This window comes from Brachyhypopomus gauderio, unplaced genomic scaffold (genome assembly GCF_052324685.1).
Source record: "Brachyhypopomus gauderio isolate BG-103 unplaced genomic scaffold, BGAUD_0.2 sc725, whole genome shotgun sequence".
NCBI classification, from domain to species: Eukaryota; Metazoa; Chordata; class Actinopteri; order Gymnotiformes; family Hypopomidae; genus Brachyhypopomus; species Brachyhypopomus gauderio.
In genome coordinates this window covers 5,337-30,000 of record NW_027507545.1, presented here as the reverse complement: position 1 = coordinate 30,000, position 24,664 = coordinate 5,337, and the positions used below count along the sequence as shown (strand labels likewise).

Here is a 24,664-nt window from a genome sequence, read left to right as displayed (position 1 = left end):
GGTCATCCAGTCGCAACGTCTTTCCCTCTTTGCTAATCTCATGAACCACAAAATCAGAGTACCTAATAAGACAGGAAATAAAACGAACTTCATTCAAACGCTGCTCAGTAACTCAGAGCATCGTGTCTATCTGCCGTGATGTCATGAAAGGCAATCGTATCATTTTCGGGTTGTGCAGAAAAGGCCAAGCTGTTGTGCACTAGATGAATGTACTGCGCAGGTACTGGGAGACGGTTATTTTAGGATATTACGCACACACAAAATCAACAACAGACAATTTAAATGTGTGAATACATGAGGAACATAGCAGTATAGAAAGGAATTTGGACACGCCAGATTTCACTGTCTTAAAGCCATCATAATCTAATATTTTATATTAGATGTAGAATATAATGGGGATTTTTGACCTTTCTTCCAGAAGCGCATTTGTGAGGTCACGTACTGATGTTGGACGAGAAGGCCTGGCTCTCAGTCTCCACTCTAATTCATCCCAAAGGTGTTCTATCGGGTTGGCTGTGCAGGCCAGTCAAGTTAATCCACACCCAGACTCTGCCATCCATGTCTTTATGGACCTTGCTCTGTGCACTGATACATCGTCATGTTGGAAGAGGAAGGGGCCAGCTCTAAACTGTTCCCACAAAGTTGGGAACATGGAGTTATCCAAAATGTCTTGGTATGCTGAAGCGTTCGGAGTTCCTTTCACTGGAACTAAGGGGCCAAGCCCAGCTCCTGAAAAACAACCCCACACCATAATCCCCCCCTCCACCAAACTTTACACTTGGCACAATGCAGTCAGAAAAGTACCGTTCACCTGGCAACCGCCAAACTCGTCCATCCGATTGACAGATGGAGAAGCGTGATTCATCACTCCAGATAACTCATGTGCACTGCTCTAGAGTCCTGTGGATGCGTGCTTTACACCACTGCACCCGATGCTTTGCACTGCACTTGGTGATGTATGGCCTGGATGCAGCTGCTCGACCATGGAAACCCATTCCATGAAGCTCTCTGCACACTGTTCTTGAGCTAACCTGAAGGCCACGTGAAGTTTGGATGTCTGTAGTGATTGACTCTACAGAAAGTTGGTGACCTCTTCACACTATGTGCTTCAGCATCCACTGACCCCGCTTCATCAGTTTACGTGTCCTACCACTTCATGGCTGAGTTGTTGTCGTTCCCAAACTTTCACAATTGGATTTGTTGCACAGGTGGCATCCTATCACAGTTCCACGCTGGAATTCACTGAGGTCCTGAGGGCGACCCATTCTTACACAAATGTTTGTAAAAACAGTCTGCATGCCTAGGTGCTTAATGTTATACACCTGTGGCCATGGAAGTGATTGGAACACCTGATTTCGATTATTTGGTTGGGTGAGCAAATACTTTTGGCAATATAGTGTATATATTAGTGGTGTCAATTCCAGGTTCAGAGGTTAAAAGTCCTCACCAGGATTTTGCTCAAGCTTGCTAGATGTTCTGATTAGCAATCCAGGTAAAATTAATGGAATCAACACAATCCAGGAAGCCTGAGCAAAATCCTGGTGAGGACTTTTAATCTCTGATCCTGGAATTGACACCTCTAGTATATATACTCAGCATATATGAGAATTGCTGTTATTTATATAACATTTAACAGCATAATCACATATGAAATCACATATTTCCTAATCATGTATTTGAATGCTTTTATACTGTCACTCTAAAATAAATAAATAGTAGGTATACCCAGTTTTTGTTTTGTGGTAGCAAATATCAAATTCTGAAATGCCAGAAATGCAATGACAAACACTAACCTCTCTTTTAGGATTCCAGAGAATCCTTTATGGTCACTGACGAACTTGTAAATGCCAACGTCCACTTCACTGAGGCCAGACTTCATCATATCTGCAAAGCTCTCCCCTTCCCCATCTTCGTTCTGCACAGCCTCTGCGTCTTCACTGCCCTGCTCTACCTGCTCTACCAGCTCTTCTGGGTCTTCTGGGTCTTCTGGGTCCTCTTCTGCCTGTTTAGCGGCATGACTACCGTTAGCCTTGTCCTCGACGCGGGCTCTCTTAGCGTCGTGATCGGAGGCCTCTTCTGGACAGGTTCGCTTCTCGCCAGTCTGAACTGGCATTGCCAAGGCCTCCTGGTCCTCCATTAGCACAAATCTGCTACAGAAGAGAAGGAGAGAGAGAGAGAGAGAGAGAGCAGGACAAAGGAAGTCAGATTACATCTAGTTACATAGTTAGGACAGGACATTAACCATTATTTGCTTTGTTTTTAACACTGAACAACATTTATTTACTTACACCCTGCAGGAAACCCGTTGGAGGGCTGAATCGTTTGGTCGTAGCAGGATTTGTGAAGGTTTACTGAAGCTTGACAGCCGCACCACTTTACAGCAGTTTGTAAACACTGCGTGGCCGTTCTACAAAGAGAAGTTCATACATTCAATACATTCAAGTGTGTTGCAAAAGAGGTGAGCACAAGCTGAATCAGTGTGAGACCAGCTGTTTGTAAGCAGAATTCATTTTAGAGGAGATGAGAAGATTCCAAGGCTGAGTTGTACCCAGGGGTAGGTCTGCTTAATCCAGGGGTAGGTCTGCTTAACCCAGGGGTGGGTCTGTTTAACCCAGGGGTGGGTCTGTTTAACCCAGGGGTGGGTCTGTTTAACCCAGGGGTGGGTCTGCTTAACAACCAACCAAGAACAATATCTACCATATCTCCAGCTTATTCATTTTTCTGAATGCTTTAAATACATTTACTAATTCACTGGCCACCTCGATGGTGATCCAGGTTCTTTGAGCACACGTGAGGGTAAATTGTTGACCGGGGGGGGGTGGCGAGCGTAAGTTGTTGAATTAAGTATTATATCGCGATCTATCGATCGCCGGTGGTTGGCGCCAAAGCGAACTAGTAACTCATTGAATCATAGGTGTGGATCAGAGGTAGTGAGAAATCGGATGTGTGGCGTGAGAGCGTGTGAAAACGGTCAAATGCGTGTGTCTCATGCTCAAAGAGTGAGAGTTGGCAACCCTGGTGTGGAGACATCAACCATCACTAATCACATACACCACACACTAGTGAACACATGAGACTAATGTTACATTAGTGTGGAGACATGAACCATCACTAATCACATACACCACACACTAGTGAACACATGAGACTAATGTTACATTAGTGTGGAGACATGAACCATCACTAATCACATACACCACACACTAGTGAACACATGAGACTAATGTTACATTAGTGTGGAGACATGAACCATCACTAATCACATACACCACACACTAGTGAACACATGAGACTAATGTTACATTAGTGTGGAGACATAAACCATCACTAATCACATACACCACACACTAGTGAACACATGAGACTAATGTTACATTAGTGTGGATACATGAACCATCACTAATCACATACACCACACACTAGTGAACACACGAGACTAATGTTACATTAGTGTGGAGACATGAACCATCACTAGTGAACACATGAGCTAGCACGCACGCACACGACAAACTAGCATGTTAGCACACCTGTTTAGTCAACACAGCTGCTGAAGCTGCAGACGTCTAACTGCGCTCAGTCTCAGGAAGGTGTTTCAGTCATAGAAATAGACTCACCTTATTCTCCCGAGTGTCTTTAGGGGCAGGACCGCTACAACCACAAGTGCGGCTCCATCAGAAACGTGCTAGGATGCGCTGTACCCCGGAAGTGTTTACTCAGATAAAAGTCCGCCCCGGTAGTAATTCATTGGTTGTCATCTAGATACTGGTTTGGGTTTGTAGTTTCACCATTTCACCATAACTACTGCATATCTTATCCATTTTAAGACCAATCCTAGTGTTTCTTAGTTCAGGGCCAACATCAATCAACAATGTTACAAAATATTTAAATTATTCAACGTCTGTAGGCTGGTGAATGTTTTTTTTGTAACTACATCATCATGTAGACTTTATCTTTTGTACCGTGGGGCTGAACATGCCTGTCAAACGTGACAGTAACGTGTACCCGACATCTAGATGTGTTTGTTGTTGTAGTTTCTGTTCCGTCCTAAAGATGGCGCTGTGGCTCTGAACCGCCTCCTCCACTGAACCCCACTTAGGCAGGACAAGAGTGAACATGTTTATTGTTTCCCTATAAGAAAACGTAATAACTTGTTTTTAGCTATAACAACTAGTTAGGTTGGGTTTAATAATGCAACATAGTAAAGATTGACGCATGTGTTGGTGAATAGATGGACGGATAGGTGTGTGTGTGTGTGTGTGTGCGTGAGAGAGAGAGAGAGAGAGAGAGAGAGAGAATTTCTGTATTCTTCGTATTTCTTTAGCCCACAAATATATGCGCTTGAGAGGAAAACTCATCCCAACGAGCACTAAGGAAACGGGGCGACAAGACAAATGCGCGTGCACGTTAATCCCGGCGCGCGCCGCGCGCTCCGGTGTCGTCGGCAGAGGGAGCGCGTGCTCCGGACGCGCTGAAGAGCGGAGCGAGAACACCGGCCGCCGCCACCGAGCTGCCCGCTGCCGCCGCAGGCGAGGAGGACACCACCATGAGCTCCAGAAAGGGTACAGAACACCGCGCGCGTGTGTGTGTGTGTGTGTGTGTGTGAAAGTCTCACACCTGCGTGTTAACGTGGGCTGTGTGCGCGCGTCTCCCCCCGAACTCACCTTACCGTGTGTGTGTCCCTCTCTTGCCGTCCGCTCCCCGCCCTCCCCGCTCCGGTACCGGGTCTCCGCTCCCTCCCCGATGTCTCCTTCAGTGATGGCCATCCAGGCTCGGAAGAGGAGACCGAAAGGGAAGAAGGATAAGGCGGCTCACCATCGGAGGTAAGCAGGTGTGGCGGCAGGTTCGGCGTTGAGTGCGTGTTTTATCTGTGGTGTGTGTCGGTTCCGTTAATGGTGATGCAGGCGTGCAAGCGCCGTGAGACTGTTGGTGATGAACGTGTCGGATCCTGGTGAGAGGACGGCATATGGCACACACACACACACACACACACACACACACACACACACACACACACACACACACACACACACACACACACACTCACTCTCTCGCGCACGCCCACACACGCACGCGCTCACACACACACACGCGCACACGCACAGACACACACACACACACACACACACACACACACACACACACACACACACACACACACGGACGTAATTTTGGGGGGGACGGGGGGACATGTCCCCCACACTTTTTCAAAAGCTTTGGTCCCCCCCAGTTTTTACGGTTAAAATCAAATATTTAAATAGCGACGAATCCATGTCCCCCCCACTTTTGAAATCAAAATTACGTCCATGCACACAGACACACATGCGCACGCACAGACACACACACTCTCTCTCTCTCTCTCTCTCGATCTCTCTCTCTCTCTCTCACACACACACACACACACACACTCTCTCTCTCTCTCTCTCTCTCACACACACACTCTCTCTCTCTCTCTCTCTCTCCGTCTCACACACAGACACACACTACACACACACAAACACACACTCTCTCTCTCTCTCTCTCTCACACACACACACACACACTCTCTCTCTCTCTCTCTCTCTCTATCCCTCTCTCTCTCTCTCTCACACACACACACACACACACACACACACACACACACACACACACACACACACACACACACAGTGTATGTGACTATTTCAGCGGCTTCTAGTCATCGACGCGTTCGAGCTGTGAAGCGAGTCGGAAGTTGCTAATAGCAACGGCAGTGGCCCCAGTCTGTGGGTGGTTCCGTTTCCTCCGTCGCGCGCGTGTTTACATTCGTGAGCAATTGCGATTGTCAACTGCGTTATGTAACTGAACCGTGGGTTCATATCGAGTGTCGGTCAGGTTGATCCCTGCGGAGGGGGTGGGACGGATGGTGAGCATACGTGGGTGTGCTCCCGGTACCTCCAATGTGACTCTGGACAAACGAGCGTCTGACATGAACGCACATGAAGAGAATTGGGGCAACATCTGTCAGTTGTGCATATGATATGCTAATTCTGACAACAGCATGAAATAAAATGCGGCGTTACGTGGGTGCACTACGTGAACAGCTACGCTGCAGCAGCCCGATGCTGACAGATGACTTTATTTGTGTTCAGTTGGTCCATGAGCGAAATTAAGGATGAAACCTTGGGAGGGCCAAGACCTCAGGAGGAACCCCGTCCTCCGTGGGCAGCTCCATGGCAGGCTTCTTGCAGGAGCACGATAGTATTTGTAATAATTGCTCCTTTACCTTCTAACTGGACCAGTGCTGCACAAGCGTTGTCACCTGAAGTGTAAGATCATTCATAACCTCTGTGTGGGCTCAGTTCTGGGGTCCATTTGAAAAATGCAGCTTGTTTTGGGAGCAACAGGAGCCCAGTGGTGGGAAGCCAACAAATGGCGTTTTCTATTACGCCTGTTATCCAAAGCAAGCACTCCAATGCTGAAAGAGTAACATTAGTATACGAGATGTGTTCAGTGTAGCGTCGTAACCAAAGAAATGGCTGTAGACAGATTTTATGAGTCTCGGTGTGCTGAGATTTTCAGATCTTAGATGTGGCAAATTCAGAGACACTAAATATATGATAGGCCTCTGAAAATTTCATCAGCCCGATAAAAAGTGATGTGTGAGCTGAGGTAAATTGTGATTGATGTTTTATATGTTCTTGATTTCACAGCACCTGTCTCGTCTCTCGGAAGGTCTCTGACATGTTTGCTTAATTTGGTGCTTTCTTAATCTTAACACTCCCTCCTCCACTCACTGCATGTGTGTTTCTGTCCCTCATGGCCTTGTATTCTCTCTACATGACATATGAATTGGCCACTCCCTGCTTGGCAACATGTTCTTAAAGCTTACAGCCACAACAAAGCATGAAGAATAGAAAACCCTTTTAGTTGCTTTCAACAGTACAACAAGCACACACACACACACACACACACACACACACACACACACACACACACACACACACACACACACACACACACACACAAGGTAGAAGCCAGTAGAGGGTGTGGTGAAATTGTCCAGTGAAAGAGGAACAGAGAGAGAGAGAGACTGTAATTTTAAATTAGGGAGTGTAACATGTTATGTTGAAATATAAACAATTCTGTAATGATGACCAGCAATCTTATTTTTAATTGGCTTTGATACAAATTCACACATTTTTGGTGAGCTTTGGGTGTCTCAGTCTGATTCTGATTCTGCTCTATTAGGATTGAGCCACTTGGGTTTGGCTTCAACTGCAGTGACCATGGGGAAGTTTTGTTGTGAAGCTATGTCCTGGTTTGTTTACTTTACTTTTGTGTGTGTTTGTGTGTGTGTGTGGTTGTGTGCGCTTGTCCATGTAATCAGGACCCAAAAGCTTCTGGGTCTTTTCACAGGAACGTGGAGCTTCTGTGTGTGTAGGCACTCTCTCTTCTGTCCTGCTCTTTGTTTAGTCCTGGCTTCTGTTGTCAGACTGGGTGGTAGTAAGGTGGGTCACTGCAGGTCTAATTGTGTGTGTGTGTGCGTGCGTGTGTGTGGCTCCCATGTACACAGAGTACAGTAATTCTTCCCTGTGTAACATCAGGCGACTTGGCAGAAAGGTGTCCATCAGACTGTAAAGTCTATTGATTTTTTTCTTACATTGTTTTAGCTGTGAAGTCAAGACACTGACGCAGCACATGTGAAAGAAAAACCATTCAGCAGGACTAGCCAGAAATAAAGCCAGTGTGCATTTAGAGCATGGCTGGACAAAATGGCCTAAAATCTTAGTTTAGAACGTGGCTCTAAGTTTGTGGTGATGATATCAGGCCACGTCACGCTGTGTAGATATTTTGAGAAAGTTGGAATATAAAGCACAGATTAACTTATGTTCAATATGTTTGATGTAGATGCCCTGATCTTTGTCTTGTGGTCTGTACCTCTCAACCTCCAGCCAACAGACTGAAGATGCAGTTCAGAATTTAGGTCAGAATGTTGTAATGTTAATGGTCAAGCACAGACATGATATTGCATTCATCACTATATTCCGGATAATATCAAAATTGTCCACACTTGTTTTCGCACAAAAGATTAATTAAGAGGGTTATTAATTAAGATAATTAGCTTAACTATTAAGTAACAACCATTTCATCAATTTAATAGATAAAGGTGATTGAATTCTAATGTGCGATATTTTGTCAGTTGTGATTTTCATACCAATCGAAATTTGTCCTCCACATTTACCTATCTGTGCAGTGATAATACACACACACACACACACACACACACACACACACACACACACACACACACACTAGTGATTACTAGGGGTCTGTGGTGCACACGTGCAGTGGGCAGCTCTAGCCAAGGAGCGGTTGGGGTTTGGTGCCTTGCTTAAGGGCACCTCAGTCATGACCTCAGGCCTGGGCATCAAACCCACAATCCTCCAATCACAATACTGGTGCTGGAATACTCACTGCTGCTTGCTGAGACAGACAATTGTATTAAAAAACATCAGCCTGGCAGATGTTAAGGGCTATGTACAGTCTTGGCTGCTTCTTTATCATTTGTCTGAGTGAGATGAGAAAGACAAATCGAGTTTCAGTTTAACACTGAGGTAAATTCTCCCAACATCTTGAATAGACGAAAGAGATGAAGACATGATTAGAGAGAAGCTGCTGGTTCTTTTAGAACTTCACTAATGGTGTACGTAGAACCTACAGTGTGAAATTCTGATGTATGGGTTTATATCCAGAACAACTCTAAACGGAGGTCACCGTCACGAGGGTCTGAAGAGGCTAGAAATATGTAAACAGGAGAGTGAGAGAGACAAGAGGGAGAAATGTGGATACTTTGGGAAAGAAAAGAAGAAAGGAGAGAGTGGGAGGGAGGAGGACGTGCGCGAGATCGGTGTGTGTTGCTCATATTCGTCCACGCCGTGGCCACGACAGTGACGCACACATCTTCCGCTTGTCTGCATCTTGAAGCGGTGACTGCTTGCTGCTATTTGATTTCAGTCATTGTCTGCGTGTAACTGGAAACTGGTGCCCGGGTCCGCCTGGCTTTGCCACCCACTCTTCTAAGTCACTGTGCTGATTAGTCTGAACAGCTGGGTTACCGACGGCGCCAGTCTGGGTGTCGGGAGCAGGAGTGACGCCCACCATGGCGTCGTGTGTACGGCTCACACCTCCGACTCCTTCACCTCACGTCCTTCCTCCACAGTTAATGAAACCCTGAAAACGGGCTCGATGACCCACACCCCATCTAAAGTGCTGTACCTTCGCCTTATTCAGGCACCCTTTACAGTAGGAGGACGTTGTTCAACTTGCTGTCCATATCAAACAATTGTGTAATATTACGACGCACCATAGCTTCGAAGTTGCTATAGGTGCTTGGTGACCAGATGAAGATGTGACCGATCTTTTGAATGTCTCTGCTTTAAGTAAAAGACATACAATATAGAGATTCAGTTGTTTTTGTTACAGCCCGGCGCCCGGGGAGCAGTTGGGGTTAGGTGCCTTGCTCAAAGGCACCTCAGTCATGGCGTCAGGCCTGGGAATCAAACCCACGACACTCCGGTCACAAGACCAGTTCCCTACCACAGGACCATGACTGACCATGACTATATTTATATATTTATTGTAGATATGGTTGCCACTTTTTCAGCAGACCAAAGCCAGACCCTCCTGATCCGTAAGACTCACCACTAACATGTCTCCCACCTGTACTTTGGATTTGACACCGCTGGCTTGTGAGGCTGACGGCACGGAGGAGACGCGAGAGCTTGGTGAGAGAATCTTTATGGCGATGCAGCAAAAAACAGTGCAAGTTCATCTAAAAGCAGCGAAGCAGCAGTATCGTGTTTGCCCGCAGAAGCTCAGGAGTGACGTCGGCTCTGTCTGCGGGGGTGGAACACACCGACGGCGGGTACCTGTGGCCTTTACATAGTGCCTGTTGAAACGGGAACTGAACTAGTGCGGTAAATCAACTAAATAAGACGGTGATTGGGAACAGGGCAAGGCTTGAGTGTGTGGATGTGTGTGAGTGGGCGTGTCCCTCAAGTCTCAGGGCCAACGTTTTGTTGGCATTTGATTGGTCCATAATTGCCAGTGGGAGGGAGATGTGAGGAGTGACAAACAAACTGACGAATATGACTATTTCTTGTTCAACCTCCCCCACAATTCAGGAGGGGGAAAAAGACAAATGGAAGTCAACATCGGACACCCAGATGTACAGCCGAAAAAACCGGACAGTCCAGTTGAAATCCAGACGGGTGGCAACTCTAGATGTAGAATTTAAGTGTTGCATTAAATACAGTGGAAGTAAACGGGACAGGACAGAAGGCTAAAATTTCAGAAATGGTGGCCAGAACACCTGGACATTGTGGAGCAATGATCTGTATTTTTGTTGATATACATTATAATAATTATTATTATAATTATGACCATATGATGCTTTTGACATTATGACCGTATTATACTTATGACACTATAACTGTATTAAACTTTTGACACTAGAACTGTATTATACATATGACATTATGACTGTATTATACTTATGACACTATGACTATTATACTGATGAATATGACTGTATTATACTTATGACATTATGACTGTATTATACTTATGACACTATGACTGTATTATACTTGACACTATGACCGTATTATACTTATGACATTATGACTGTATTATACTTATGACATGGCCTACTTATGACACTATGACTGTAGTATACTTATGACATTATGACAGTATTATACTTATGACACTATGATTGTATTATACTTGACACTATGACCGTATTATACTTATGACATTATGACAGTATTATACTTATGACATGGCCTACTTATGACACTATGACTGTATTATACTTATGACATTATGACAGTATTATACTTATGACACTATGACTGTATTATACTTGACACTATGACAGTATTATACTTATGACACTATGACTGTATTATACTTATCAATCAATCAATCAAATTTTATTTATATAGCGCTTTTTACAACAGTTGTTGTCACAAAGCAGCTTTACAAGTGCCGAGTCCTAGCCCCCAGTGAGCAAGCCAAAGGTGACAGTGGCAAGGAAAAACTCCCTAGTTTTTTTGCATGAGGAAGAAACCTTGAGAGGAACCAAGACTCAGGGGGGGAGCCCATCCTCCTCTGGCCGACAGCGGTCACCATGACAACAACAACAATTTAGACAGAAAGAAGAGAAAGAAAAGGAAAAAGATGTAATAATGTCCATCATGGTGTAGGCATCCGGTTAGGCAGGAGGTGGCTGGCTCAGGATGGATCGCTGGTCTCCTCATCTCATTAGTCCTCAAGCAGGCGGGCAGCCATGTGGAGAAATGAAACAGGGAAAATTAGCTCTGTATGAGGACATATACAGGACAGGTGAAATTATAAACATTTCTGGAGTGTGGCAGCAACTCCGGCATTAAGTTAAATTATTACAGCCTAGCTAAAAAAAGGCAGAACCAGAAGGTAACATAGGCTTGGGGGTATTCTGAGACAATGGCATCCGTCCACTGCACTGTCAACAAACTTGAGTGACCACGAGCAGTGACAGGACGACAGCACCAGCGCCCCAGTCTACCATAAAACCCTTCGTCTATGAACCCCTGGATCTGTACCTTTATCTAAGGGGGGATATTAGTTACCAAATGCTAAACTAAATAAGTGGGTTTTCAACCTAGACTTAAAGATTGTGACTGTGTCAGAGTCCCGGACGCATTTAGGAAGATTATTCCAAAGCTGGGGGGCCTTACAAAAAAAGGCTCATGACACTATGACTGTATTATACTTATGACATTACGGTAGCATTATACTTATGACATGGCCTACTTATGACATTATGACAGTATTACACTTATGACATTATGACAGTATTACACGTATGACATGTACTACATATGACATTATGACATTGCTACAGAGGTTTATTGGTAACTTTAATTCTTTAGTTCATAAACCAACCCATAATTCAGAATGTACCACAACTGGTGAATTCCCTGGCAGTCCTCTGTGGTGCACGACCCCAAGAGGATGAGGTTGTTAGATCTGGAAAATGGCTACGTACATATGTTATTAAACTGCTGTTAGATAAACCAAGAGAGCTGATGGGCCTGAAGTTGCAGTAGCCTGTGGAGAGATGATTCATGATCATCAGCTGCTTTTCAGAAGTCGGCTAGTGACTTACGAGCTAGTGCTTGACAAAAGGCATTTTTATGTACTTTTTCTGCAGGATGACAACACATGAATCACATTTCGTGCTGACATTTTAGGCAGTGGGGTTACTTTTGTCTTTTGCATTGAGATGTTTGGCCTTTTCCATGTGTGTGTTCAAAATGACACAGTATTATACCATCAAAGTACACTGCACAAATATTGCAGCAAGCTACACTAGAAAACCAAACTCTACAGGGAATAGGAGGGACAGGAACATGGCTCCTGCCACAGAAGAGAATGCTTTTGTATCTCCTGTATTCCCACAGCTATCATACTGGTTAACACTGTCCTATACACTCTATGAAAACCTCAGCATTTCTGCAGGACAGTGTTACTGATATAGGCTTATATTGATCCTCATTCTCATTATTTTTGCATTTTGCACATTCAGGATCCATGTGCTGCATGTTACATGTCTGTGTCAGCTTGGGCTGTGTGCACATGATATATAATGGTATTTGTAAAGCTGTACAACGGCTTGAAAGTCTGTCTGGACAGTATCCTTCATAGTAACATTTAAACAAAGACATCCTTATAAGTTCATGGATCAATAAACATATGCCTTCTCAACCCATGCATGCTTTTATATTCACATACTGATGTAAAATACCTCCAAGTTAAAATAGCCCCAGGTTAGAACTGTAACGCTACCCGAGACACAGTTATTTTGCTCCCTGCTGCCATCTGGTGGAGAGTTATATATGAAAGAACAATAAGGACTCCACACATCTCCTCCCTCCCCAACAGTTGTGTTCCTCCCTCCCTCCCTCCCTGTCCTCTGTTGTCTGTGGTATGGGAATATTGCGATATTTTGGAGAAGATGCCGGCACGCTGTGGGCCTGAAGGTTGTGTTTTTTTTTCCCTGTGTTTTAGAGAGAACTGTCTGTGCGTGCTTCAGATATAGCAGTGTGACCACAGCTCTGCAGGAAGGTGTGTGGAGCGCTAATGGTGCCGTTTCCCTTCTCAGCTTCTCACGCTGAATGAGTGCAGCACTGAAGAGGAACAGGCACTGCTGACATGTTAAAGGGCCTGTGGGCACAGCCAGGCACTGAAGAACACATCACTGACAACACGAGAAAAAACTCGCACTGCCAAAATGACCTTCCAGTCCTTTAGGGCTCATAAAGATGCTGTTTTGCATAAGTAGCACAATTAAAATTAAATCTTTACTCTTTAGGTATAGCAGTTTAGTAGCTCTGAATCCCAGGACCATCCACAGGATTAAACATGATTTAGGTGATGAATATCCTAGCTCACTTCCCACCAGAAAGTAAACCTGTCCCCGCAAATAGTGTGCAAACCAAGATTTGATTATGAAAGATTATTTTCATCTGACATGCTCTTATCCTCTTTTTACTTCAGTAAACACAAATCAGCTACTGATCAACTACCAGAGAAAGTAAGCTAAATCATGCATGCACACACACACACACACACACACACACACACACACACACACACACGAGCACACATACAGAGAGTAATCCTGCCAGCAGTCATTTTAGAGTAATTGTTATGAAGTCAAAACGTATCTTCTTGATTAGACAAATTATAATGAAATTAAAATCCCAGCTTGCTTTGAATTAAATTTTTTGTTATCATAACAACATTGTTATTTACATTACTCTATCAATTCAGCTTACAGCAGTTTAGCGCTACCTTTTTTGCCTCTGATTGGTTCTTGAATGATGGACAACACTAACCGCTAATCAGAACATAGCTCATTTATATCCACTCTAAAAGCACAATAACAGAAACAAGCCATTTAATTCAGAGGGACAAAGACAGGTTGCAAAATGCTCCTGTAAAAATAAAACATGTTTTTGGAACATAAAGCCACACAAACGTAAGTGGACATTCAAGGAAAATATTAAAATAAGAGGAAAAAGCATGATGTGGCTCATTAAACAGGCTGAGCCCTCAGCCTCAGCTGGGATGGCTGTTGTTAGGATTTTATTGATACTATACTCTAAACAATAATGCCTATCAGTTCGGTAGTGTATCTGCACCACTTTAAAATTTTCAGCAAGAAAGAAGAATTAATTAACAGAATTAACAGAATTAATTAAGCAGAACAGGTGTAATCAGCATTACTGCTGCTGCTCAAAACAATCAATGATGGAGCAGGCGGAGTAGCGTTCTGTGAACACCAATATCACGGGTTCAATTACCAGCGAACACGCCTACCTTTTGGATGAAGAATGTGTAAGTGGAGGCAACCAACTACTGCAGCCAAGAGGGGGCGCACCTGAGCCCAGTTCTGTAGGTCTATCAGCCTCCAGACTTTAGTTTCAGTGATAACCTAGTAAACGTGACTAGATTATCTGGCTAGGTTATGATTAACTGGCGAAGGCATGGACGTAATTTTGATTTCAAAAGTGGGGGGGACATGGATTTGTTGCTATTTAAATATTTGATTTTAACCGTAAAAACTGGGGGGGGGACCGGCTTTTGAAAAAGTGGGGGGGGTCCCCAGTCCCCCCCCAAAATGACGTCCGTGGGCGAAGGTAATGATTAAAGACTTGTGTGCCTTAAGCTGAATTTAATGCTAGGAGAGCTAAAAGATGAAAAAAAAGCAATTATTCAAACAATCAGTTAGATTCTCGTCAGGTCATGAGTCAGAAAAGCAAAATCCACTTTCAGAAATACTGAAATACTTTCATAGATGCAATTTGAATTTGAGTTGCCATCTCTGGGACTGATATTTTATACTAATGTTCTCGCACTATTGATAAAATAACATTCTGGGGCAGTCATGGCCTGGTGACCTGAGGCCATGACTGAGGTGCCCTTGAGCAAGGCACCTAACCCCAACTGCTCCCCAGGTGCCGGGCTAGGGCTGCCCACCGCTCTGGGCACGTGTGATCCACAGCCCCCTAGTAATCACTAATGTGTGTGTGTGTGTGTGTGTGTGTGTGTGTTCTAACTGCACAGATGGGTAAAAAGCGGAGGACAAATTTCGATTGCGTGTCTGTGTGTTGAGTTTGCTTTTTTTATTTGAAAGTGGACAGTGTACATTTGAATAAGTTTTAAAGTAAGGTGGTCTACCTGGCTGTCAATTTATGGAGGTAGTGAGTGGAAAAGATAAGAAAAACATGTCACTAATCATCTGTAAAACATGTTTTGGTATTAAAAATCACCAGTGAGTAAAATGGTCAAAGTCAGTCATTGTTTTTGTTAACAGATCGCTAAGTTCTTGGAAAACTGGTTGATGTCTAAGTTGAACTAACGTGGATCCTATGCTTAATAGCAAGATATTTAAAAGTGTTATATTCCCCAAAACATTGTGTAAGTTATATTTTGCTGCAAAAAAGTTACCACTTCCCCACCATTTTCATTAACCCTTGGAACACTGACTGAACACTGACACTGAACACAATTTTGAGGTGATTCAAATTTGTGTTGATGTCACTGATAAACCAGGTTTCAGTAAGAAAAAATATATACAACTCGGTCTCCAAATATATGCCCTATTGTGAAGGCGTTGTTAGCTAATGAGAATTAAGAACTGCAGCATTTAACACATGTATAATTGTTAGATCTAACAGGACAATAATTAGTGCTCTTGTGGATCTTATGACCATAAGCCTCCAGCTTTTGAATGGAATTGTAGACTGTTTGGTCAGTCTCCTCGCTCCCTGGGAGCTGGTGATGTTCATGCTGGTCCATGGTGTGGAGTATGTTTGAGAAAAGCAACCGGGAAACGGGTGGCTTGGGGTTTGCTCCCAAAAGGTATTGTCTCTGAAATTCACTTTGCAATGAGCACATTTGGAGGAGAACCGGAGGAGAAGCAGCCCGTTAATAGATAGATGATTAAAGTGCTCTCTACCCCGTCTGAAAGTTGGGATGAATACATTTGAATAGATTGAGGAGGTGTTTAAAGACCGACATGCACAATAACTCTTTCTGTAGAGAGACCATTCTGTAATGCATTTGGGATTTCCTGCAGGATGTCACAGACAGCTCCATGTTGGAAGCAGAGAGTTTTATGGAGTCCTCAGATCCCTAATGGTAGAGTTCCCGATCTACAGAGTACTCGGTTCAGGTAAAGCCATTATATCTCCATGATGCTCATCATTGTTAGTGAGGTGCTAGGTGGCTGTCGGTTGTTTACCTTGTGTGTGCTTTGGCATGCACAGGTCAGTTTTGCTTCTCTGCCTTTCCCTCAGGCAAAGATGGCTGTGCCCTGAGGTTTGGCAGCACTGTACAACAGTGTTTCAATCAGTTTCTTTAAGGACCACATTCCTAATAGAGGAGTTAACACCATGCAAATAGGTTTTTCCTCATTCTGAACAAAGCTTCTTGTTGCTGTCTTATTAGTTACTCTTGTTGCTGTCTTATTAGTTACTGTTGAGGGCAATTAAGCTGATGGGGTAGTTGTGATGAGGGGCATTTTGCTGTTGTTGGATAATTTAGTTGTATGGGTTCTTGTGAGGACAATAGAGTCCTTTCTCTTGGACGCTCCAACTGGCCATCCTCTGTTTTGTCGTCCATGCTAATTGGACCAGCAGCATAATATCCGGCTGCAGTTTGCTTAACTGTGTACCACCTGCTTACCAGAACAATTCCTGACATCCTTTGCTGACCCTCTTCATTGACAAGTTGTTTACATGCAAAGACTCCCTTTTCGCTGGATGTCTTTCCTCAAACGAACCGTTCGCGGTATTCTCTCAACACCATTGCATGAGCTTCTGAAATACTGGGACAGCTAGTCTAGCACTGATGACAACGCCTTGTTCAAATTTATTCAGACTGCTCAATTCTCCCGTTCTATTCGGATTTTGACTGAAACGGGTCGAAGGAAAACAATCTCATCTGATTTTAAGCTTCATTTTGGGGCAGCTAATTTCCATACAGGGAAACTCCAATTGTGAAAGGTCAAGTGTCATTAATAAAGTGGACATGCAGTATATTTTTACAGTCCATACCTTCTGTTTTTAAAAGAAGCGGAGTCCATTTGAGCAGACCTGTGCTAGCTAGAAACGTAGCTTGGTAGCTATCCTAGCACACAAAGTGGTTAGCAGTAAAGATGGCTTGTGATTTGCAATGTTCAAGAAAGAATATTTTCACTAATGTTTGCTAATAGTGTTGGAGATAATTTAGGTTAGCTAACATTCAAACTAATAGCCAACAGCCTGTATTGTGGAATGTTTGAGATAAGGTAAATGCTATAGAGCATTAGGCTACTGTTATTAATAAGGTGTGTTCTGCTTCATCCACTGTGAAAAAATTGTTTTGCTGGTATTAGCAAGTCAACATGGAGATCTATTAGTTAGCTGGCTATGCAACATGAGAATTTTATGAGAGATTTTTGAGCATTGCACTCATATGCTAATTAGCATCAGGATCATTCTGACTCCACATTAATGAAATTTGCATTTACAGGGTTTTGGTTTTTGGTATTTATTGTTAGCTGTGGCTACAATGTGAACTAACAGTTTTGCACTCCAGTTTTGCTGGTTCCAGATCCCCCTCCCCACTCTGAGCCAGAGGGCTCGTCCCTGAACACAGCAGTCCCGGTCTGGGCCCTGGTTCCTGCTACATGGTCATGTCTCCTCAGCTCCCTCGGGTTGGACATTACACATTTATGGATTTATGTTTTTGTTTTATGTCAACCATGTATGTTGTTTCCACTTGGTCTCCCTCATGTTGTCACAACCCCTCATTGTTCCTCTCATGGGTTCCACCTGCTAGTTGCCCTCCACGTTACTACGTCTACAGATTCTCCCCTTTATCCTTTCTTAGCTGTTGGGTATTATGTGTTACTATCGTATTCAGTTAAACGGCGTTTGTGTTTCAGGGACTTGTGTTTCTTGGCATTCTCATGCCTTGTCACTTAGGGACAAATCCTTTTACACCTGACTTACCTGCAAACAAACCTGATGTAGCTGCAGACACACCTGACTTACCTGCAGACACACCTGACTTACCTGCAAACACACCTGACGTAGCCACAGACGGGGTGTCCAGGTGTCTGAGCTCGACTGGCCCTCAGTGTTACGTACATTAGGCTGCAAGTGCCTAATGTTCCTCACCCCAAAACGTAATCCAAACCCTCACCCTAATCGTAACCCCAACATTAACCTCATCACAAAATCTAATCCTAGTCCTCACTATGCCCTAATCCTGACCCTAATCAAAGTCCAGTTAAAATCCAGTTATAGAACGTTGTCTATAAGAGCTTGTTGAGTGTGCTAAGATGGTGTGCATTGTGTCTGTTCCATGTTCAGTGACTTCTCAGATTAATATCTACAGATATGAACTTGGACTCTCCAAATAAAGTGAAAAACAACTGAATGAATCTTATTTACAGTTCATTCAGAAGCATCTCTCCTGCTACATCATTGATAAGTTACTGAGAGTCCGTTGGGTGTTATTTAATCTAAAAAGAACAACTCAAAACAAAGGTTCACTAAACAAATATATGATTATGAATCACAGTTTACATATGTGCAATGATTATACCAAACTACATTGTGCTTTGATGAGAACATTTTGTAAGGAAATGCAGTGCCTAGAGTGGCCAGCAGATGTCACAGTCTATTCCTTTCTTGACTATGAGTATTGACTTACAACACCAGTGGATTGTGGTGTGTTTGTGAGTGTGTGCAGTTGTGTGTGCCTTTTTTCTTTAACAAAACTTTCATAAAATTCTCATTCTCATGTAAAAACCTAATACAGTATCACCAGATGATATAACCCTAATGCATAATCACCGGACGATTAGATTCTGTAAACATTTGTAATATTTTTGTACATTTTATATTCCCAAATGAATATTTTATTGTTTACCATTTATATACATAAACACCCTCTTGTTTCCTAATTTGCAAAACTATTAGAAAGGAAATCTAGAGAGTTAGGGCCTGCCAATCAGTTTCTTCCATTTTATAGAGCACTAAAGACCATTAAAGATGCTCCGATGCAGAAAGGTTTAGCTGCAGCTGTAGAGGCTGTAATTGGTTAGAGATTGATGTTTCCTGGTGGCGGTAGGTGTCTGAATTTAAAAGGGGGGGATGGAGAGAGAGAGAGACATGAGCAGAATTGATGACCATTGACTCTTGTAGATGACTCAGGCCTATTTAGATGGACCACAAAGAAGCATCTGGATGACCAGGTCAAAGATCACACAGACACACACAGATACATACATACACACACACCCACACACACACACACACACACACACACACACACACTGCAAGAGAGAATGGATAGACAGTAAGCAAGGTGATCATTGCACTATATACCACCAAACAATGTAGTGTGTGTGTGTGTGTGTGTGTGTGTGTGTGTGTGTGTGTGTGTGTGTGTGTGTGTGTGTGTGTGTGTGTGTGTGTGTGTGTGTGTGGGCGTGCGTGTGTGTGAGAGAGAGAATGTACAAGTGTGAGTGTGTAAACAGTTTTATCCACGCTAAAAACCTCAGAAAAATCACTAACAGTCTGGTCTGAACATGCCATGGAGAGGTTGATTCTGTAAAAGGTGCTAAATCGCAAACAGCTCATCTGCTCACTCCAGCGTCTCTGTCTGTCTGTCTGTCTGTCTGTCTGACAGAGGTCCCTGTCTCTCCATCCCTTTTCACTTTTCTCTAACCCCATGTCTCTGTCTTTTTCAGTGTCTGTCCCTCTCACTTATTCTGTCTTTTCCCTAATCCTTGGCGTTTAAAAAAAGGTGACAGAACAGCATAAATGTCTCCTAGATCTATATTTCTCACACCCACACACACAGATACACACACACATAGCAGTCTGTACTGTGGTGGCTCGAGAACCCCACGCTTTGTGTCACGTAGCAAACCATATACTGGAATAAACCGGCTCCATCTCTATAGCAACTGTCTGATCTGTGATTAGCTAAGAAACAAGTGCACATGAAAAACTAAGACCAGAGAAACTCCCACGCCCACTCTGGCTCCAGCACTTGTGCTGAAGGAACAGGAGAAGGAGGAGAAGGCCCACACCACCTGCCTTTTCCTCTGTCTTTTCTCCATTTTGATATTTTTGGAGTACAAATTAAGGCTGTTTGAAGCTATCTTTACACGGCCTACTTCCACTGATGGAGAGAGACGGTAAGAGGAGGTGAAGCAGGGTGTAGACTGCGTGTCTTCTCGCCTGCAACTTCACCACTCACACACACACACACATACACGCGCACACACACACACGCACACACACAAATGCACACAGATGCACACATGCACACACTAATGCGCATACACACACAGAAATGCGCATGCACACAAACACACACACACACACACACTGAGGGGAACCTTCTTTGTACAGCAGTATCAAGGTCATCACTACTGTTCACAGTAGCCCACATTAAATACCACCCTGTCTCCTTTTCCCTCTCTTTCTCACTCTGTAGGACCTAAAATATCATGCTAGTATATGCGTCTAGAGAATGTGATTTTAACTTGGAAAGCAGTTATGCAAGATTCTGTTCCTGTTTTACCTGTAGGCAAGATCGGAGAGGCTAGTTCACAAGGCTAGTTCACAAGGCTAGTTCACAAGGCTAGTTCACAAGGCTACTTCACAAGGCTAGTTCACAAGGGTAATTCACAAGGGTAATTCACAAGGGTAATTCACAAGGGTAATTCACAAGGCTAATTCACAAGGCTAGTTCACAAGGGTAGTTCACAAGGGTAGTTCACAAGGGTAATTCACAAGGGTAATTCACAAGGCTAGTTCACAAGGCTAGTTCACAAGGCTAGTTCACAAGGGTAATTCACAAGGCTAGTTCACAAGGCTAGTTCACAAGGCTAGTTCACAAGGGTAATTCACAAGGGTAGTTCACAAGGGTAGTTCCAGTAGCCTCAACACAACCTCACTTCTCATATTAGGAACATAAGGTCTGATTGAGGGGGGGAGATCATTAGAAGGGCAGTATCAGACAAACCTGTGATTACAACACATTTCAGAGCTTTGCATCTCTCTCATTCTCTCTCTCTCTCTCTCTCTCTCTTTCTCTCACTATGTTTCTCTTATTCTCTCTCTATCTTTCTTTCTGTGTGTATTCCCCTCTCTCTCTCTCTCTCTCTCTCTCTCTCTCTCTCTCTCTCTCTCTCTCTCTGTTGCTTACTGTTGCTCTGTTGCGCTCATACAGAAACAGACCCACCTGCAGGAGGGGGGAGATGCAGAGAACAGATATGGAGAGAATACTGAGAAGAGGCCAACAGCTACAGCAGCAGAGACAACAGCTGTAAAATGGAGGGGCAGGAAAAGAGAGAGAGAGAGAGAGAGAGAGAGAGAGAGAGAGCCTTCAGAGGGATGGGAGGGAGAACGAGACAGAGGGGTAAAGCATGTAAGTGCCATGTTGGCACAAGGTACAGAATGTTGTAATAGAATAGAGGGATGGGGGGAAAAGGAGAGGGAGGCATGGGCAAACCAGTGGGGGGGTGAGAAAGAGCCAGCGAAGGAGTGGTGAGGGCAATTTTCCCCTCCTCCTCTTCACAGCACCCCCCGCACCTCCTCAGGCAGTGGTTTGGCCCGCTGCGCTCACAGTTCTGTTGTTGTGCAGAGCTGCAGAAGGGCCGGCTGAGCCAACCACTGCGCTGAGAGAGAGAGAGAGAGAGAGAGAGAGAGAGACGGGGAGAGAGGGAGAGTGTGTGTGAGTGTGAGCGGCAGGCAGACAGCGTGAGGGAGCTCTGCTGTTCATTTCATCATCGTCCAGGAAACGGCAGCAACAGAGGGCGAGGGAAGATGTGTGAATAGAGGGAAGAAAAACGAGTCTGAAAACGAGTGAAAAGAGGGACTGAGGAAAGGAAGGAAGGAGGGAAGGAGGGAGGAGAGGGGTGAGGAGGGGCTCTTCACGCCGTCCGAGTCAGCTCACACGCAGCAAGATCAAGATTTCTCTCCGCCTCCGTTCCTTTTTTTGTATCCCAGCTCTCTTCTTTCATTTGCCCTCCATCCTTTCTTTTTCTCAGAGGAAGAGGGGAGAGGAGGAGGCTGAAACCCCCTCCCCCCCCCTCCTCCCCTCCCGGTTGAGACGTTCTGCACAGAAAGGAGACGCTGAGGACAGATTCAGACAGAGAGCGAGCGAGCGTTTTATTTGTTCCTTGTCGTCTCGGTCGTTCCTTTGGGAGCAAGCGGCTCGAAGCTTCCGCTCATGTCCTTCAACTCAGAACAATCCTCGTCCCTGGAAAGGTAACGCACCTCCCGCTATTGTGATTACCAGCCTCGCACCCCCAGGTTTCCGTTTACCTGCCCCCTGTCCTCAATTCCTCGTACCTCTCCATCTTTCTGTCTCCGTATCTTCCTCCATCTCTCTCTCTCCCTCTCTCTCTCTCTCTCTCTCTCTCTCTCTCTCTCTCTCTCTCTCTCTCTCGGCTGCTCTCTCCCTGTCTGTCGGTATCTGTTCTATGAAGGCTGCTGTCCTTTATTGTCTGGGTTTGCCTTAGCAGCTTAGTCTGAAGGAAAATGTGTGCATATGTACTGTCCTCATACACACACACACCACACACACACACACACACACACACACACACACCCCAAATGGAGGATGTTTTTTCTGTGACATTCCGTATTAGCCTTGAAGCTTGCAAAGGCATGGCATAAAGGCAGAGCATATGTACCACGAGGCAATGTGACAAAGCTTTAACATCAGCGCACGGTCACAGTGACGCGCTGGGTCCATCTTCTTATCTCACACACAAGCAGCAAAGCAAGAGATGCATCACAATATCTGATATCGGACAGTCCCAGGCCTGTAGATGTAGGCTGATACTGGAGAGATCCTCATGATTTACAGAGCAGTAATACACGTCTTATTGTGCACTTTTAAATGCCACAATTTTAGAACACAGGTAATATTATTTCAAAATATTTGCATAAAGCAATGGAAAAATACATTATCACTTTTTTTTGTCAAATGTTAAAATATTATACAGCAGATACAGCAACAATGCATAGCAAGTAAAATTCTAGAGCATGGCGTAGCAGAATGTCTTAGCAATATCTGAACACTCAAACACTTGAGCACTCAAACATGGACATCAGTGTAGCCATACTGAGTAAACTCAAACACACCCGACAACAGTCAACATGGCCTGAATTAAGCACACATGCCAGTCTCCGTCATATAAACCAGTTCACTCAGTGTGACATATTCAAATACAACACAAAAGCAGCTGTCACATACAAAGAAGCAATCTATGCAGTTAAAGCACAATCTCAGTGTGGAGCTATTTCTAACCACAGTTCTGCGCTGTTTGTGTTATGGCCTGGTTGTTTCACTGTTGTATGTTGCTATAGCTTGTCGTGCACGCTGTGTATACAGTATATTTGGAGATCCAGTTTCCCATCCCAGCAGTGCAGGTGTAATGTTTATACACACTGACACTGGAAACGCACTGTGCCTGGGAGTGCACACCACAGTGTGCGCAGGTACGTTTCATGGGTGTTCAGCAGTCCCGTGTATATTTAGACGGTGGTGATGTCATCAGCGGCAGGTGAAGGCAGCCATGCTGTGTGACTCAGAGCCCTTGGAGGCGGAGCCAAGACGCTGCACGCATCACAGCACAACAGCAACTCCAGACTGGCACCCGAGAACCTCCGAGTGGCGGAGAGAGGGATGGATGCATAGATGGATGGAGAAATAGAGAGATGAACAGAGAGGTGGATGGATGAAGAGAGGTGTGGATGGAGAGATGGATGGATGGATGGAGAAGTAGAGAGGGATGGCTAGAGGGATGGATGTAGGGATGGATGGAAAAATAGATGTAGGACTGGATAGAGAGATAGAGGGGTGGATGGAGAGGACTAGTGGGATATATGGAGGGGTGGGTGGAGAGAGGCTGAATGGGGAGATAGAGAGGTGGATGGAGAGGTAGAGGATAGAGAGATGGATAGAGAGAAGGAGAGGGACGGATGTAGAGATGGACAGAGAGGTGGATGGGAGTATGGGCAGTTTGGCAGCTGGCCCATGATGTCCGAGGACTGTGCGCAGACAGACAGACAGACAGACAGCAGGCTTCCCTCTGGACACGACGCGCAAGATGAGATCAGAGGTGTGTGTGCTGTGAGTAGAGAGAACACATGCGATGAAAGAGCTTGTCTTTCAGGAAGGACACATTCAGCAATAGCTGTTGTCCAAATATCTCTGCCCACAACCACCAACTGTTTTGTGTCACCAAATTTAACAGAATAGAAAAGTATGGTGGGAAATATATTTCAATGACAAATGTTCTATTTGCTAATAAAAAAGATTTTTCCATTGTTAGCACCATGATCTACCGGCTGTACCAGGTCCGCTACAGAGCTGTTGGGAGCCCTGGGGATGTTTAAACTGAGGGATCTCTGTTGAAATTTTGGAGCTGTCTGTAGCGAGAAGCTTAGTGGAGACCAACAACACCTTCTTGAGTTCTTAGGAGAAGACTCAAGGTTTTCTATGCTGTAGAAACTATTTTCATTATGCTAGGCACATGGGACAGGACTGCTTCTTGCTCTGTGTCGCTGTTTGT

At 44.4% G+C, this 24,664-nt stretch overlaps 1 protein-coding gene and 1 long non-coding RNA gene across 3 annotated transcripts in view; one reads left to right on the top strand and one right to left on the bottom strand.

The window, feature by feature from the left end:
- The window catches only part of LOC143507666 (pseudouridylate synthase 7 homolog), a 5,184-nt gene extending 1,482 nt beyond the window's left edge, over positions 1-3,702 (bottom strand). For both annotated transcript variants that reach the window (XM_076996582.1, XM_076996583.1), the window contains exons 1-4: positions 3,615-3,702; positions 2,289-2,407; positions 1,794-2,150; positions 1-62 (exon numbers count right to left, since the gene is read on the bottom strand). The exon at positions 1-62 is cut by the window's left edge and continues 23 nt beyond it. In XM_076996582.1, the coding sequence (XP_076852697.1) occupies positions 1-62; positions 1,794-2,137 (406 nt within the window). In that variant the 5' untranslated portion in view covers positions 2,138-2,150; positions 2,289-2,407; positions 3,615-3,702. The remainder of the gene's footprint in view (positions 63-1,793; positions 2,151-2,288; positions 2,408-3,614) is intronic.
- Positions 3,703-4,001: 299 nt separating this feature from the next.
- On the top strand, positions 4,002-21,808 carry LOC143507668 (uncharacterized). Its single transcript, XR_013128916.1, has 3 exons — positions 4,002-4,559; positions 4,754-4,820; positions 21,310-21,808. It is a non-coding gene; the product is annotated as an uncharacterized LOC143507668 (long non-coding RNA).
- Positions 21,809-24,664: the final 2,856 nt, after the last annotated feature.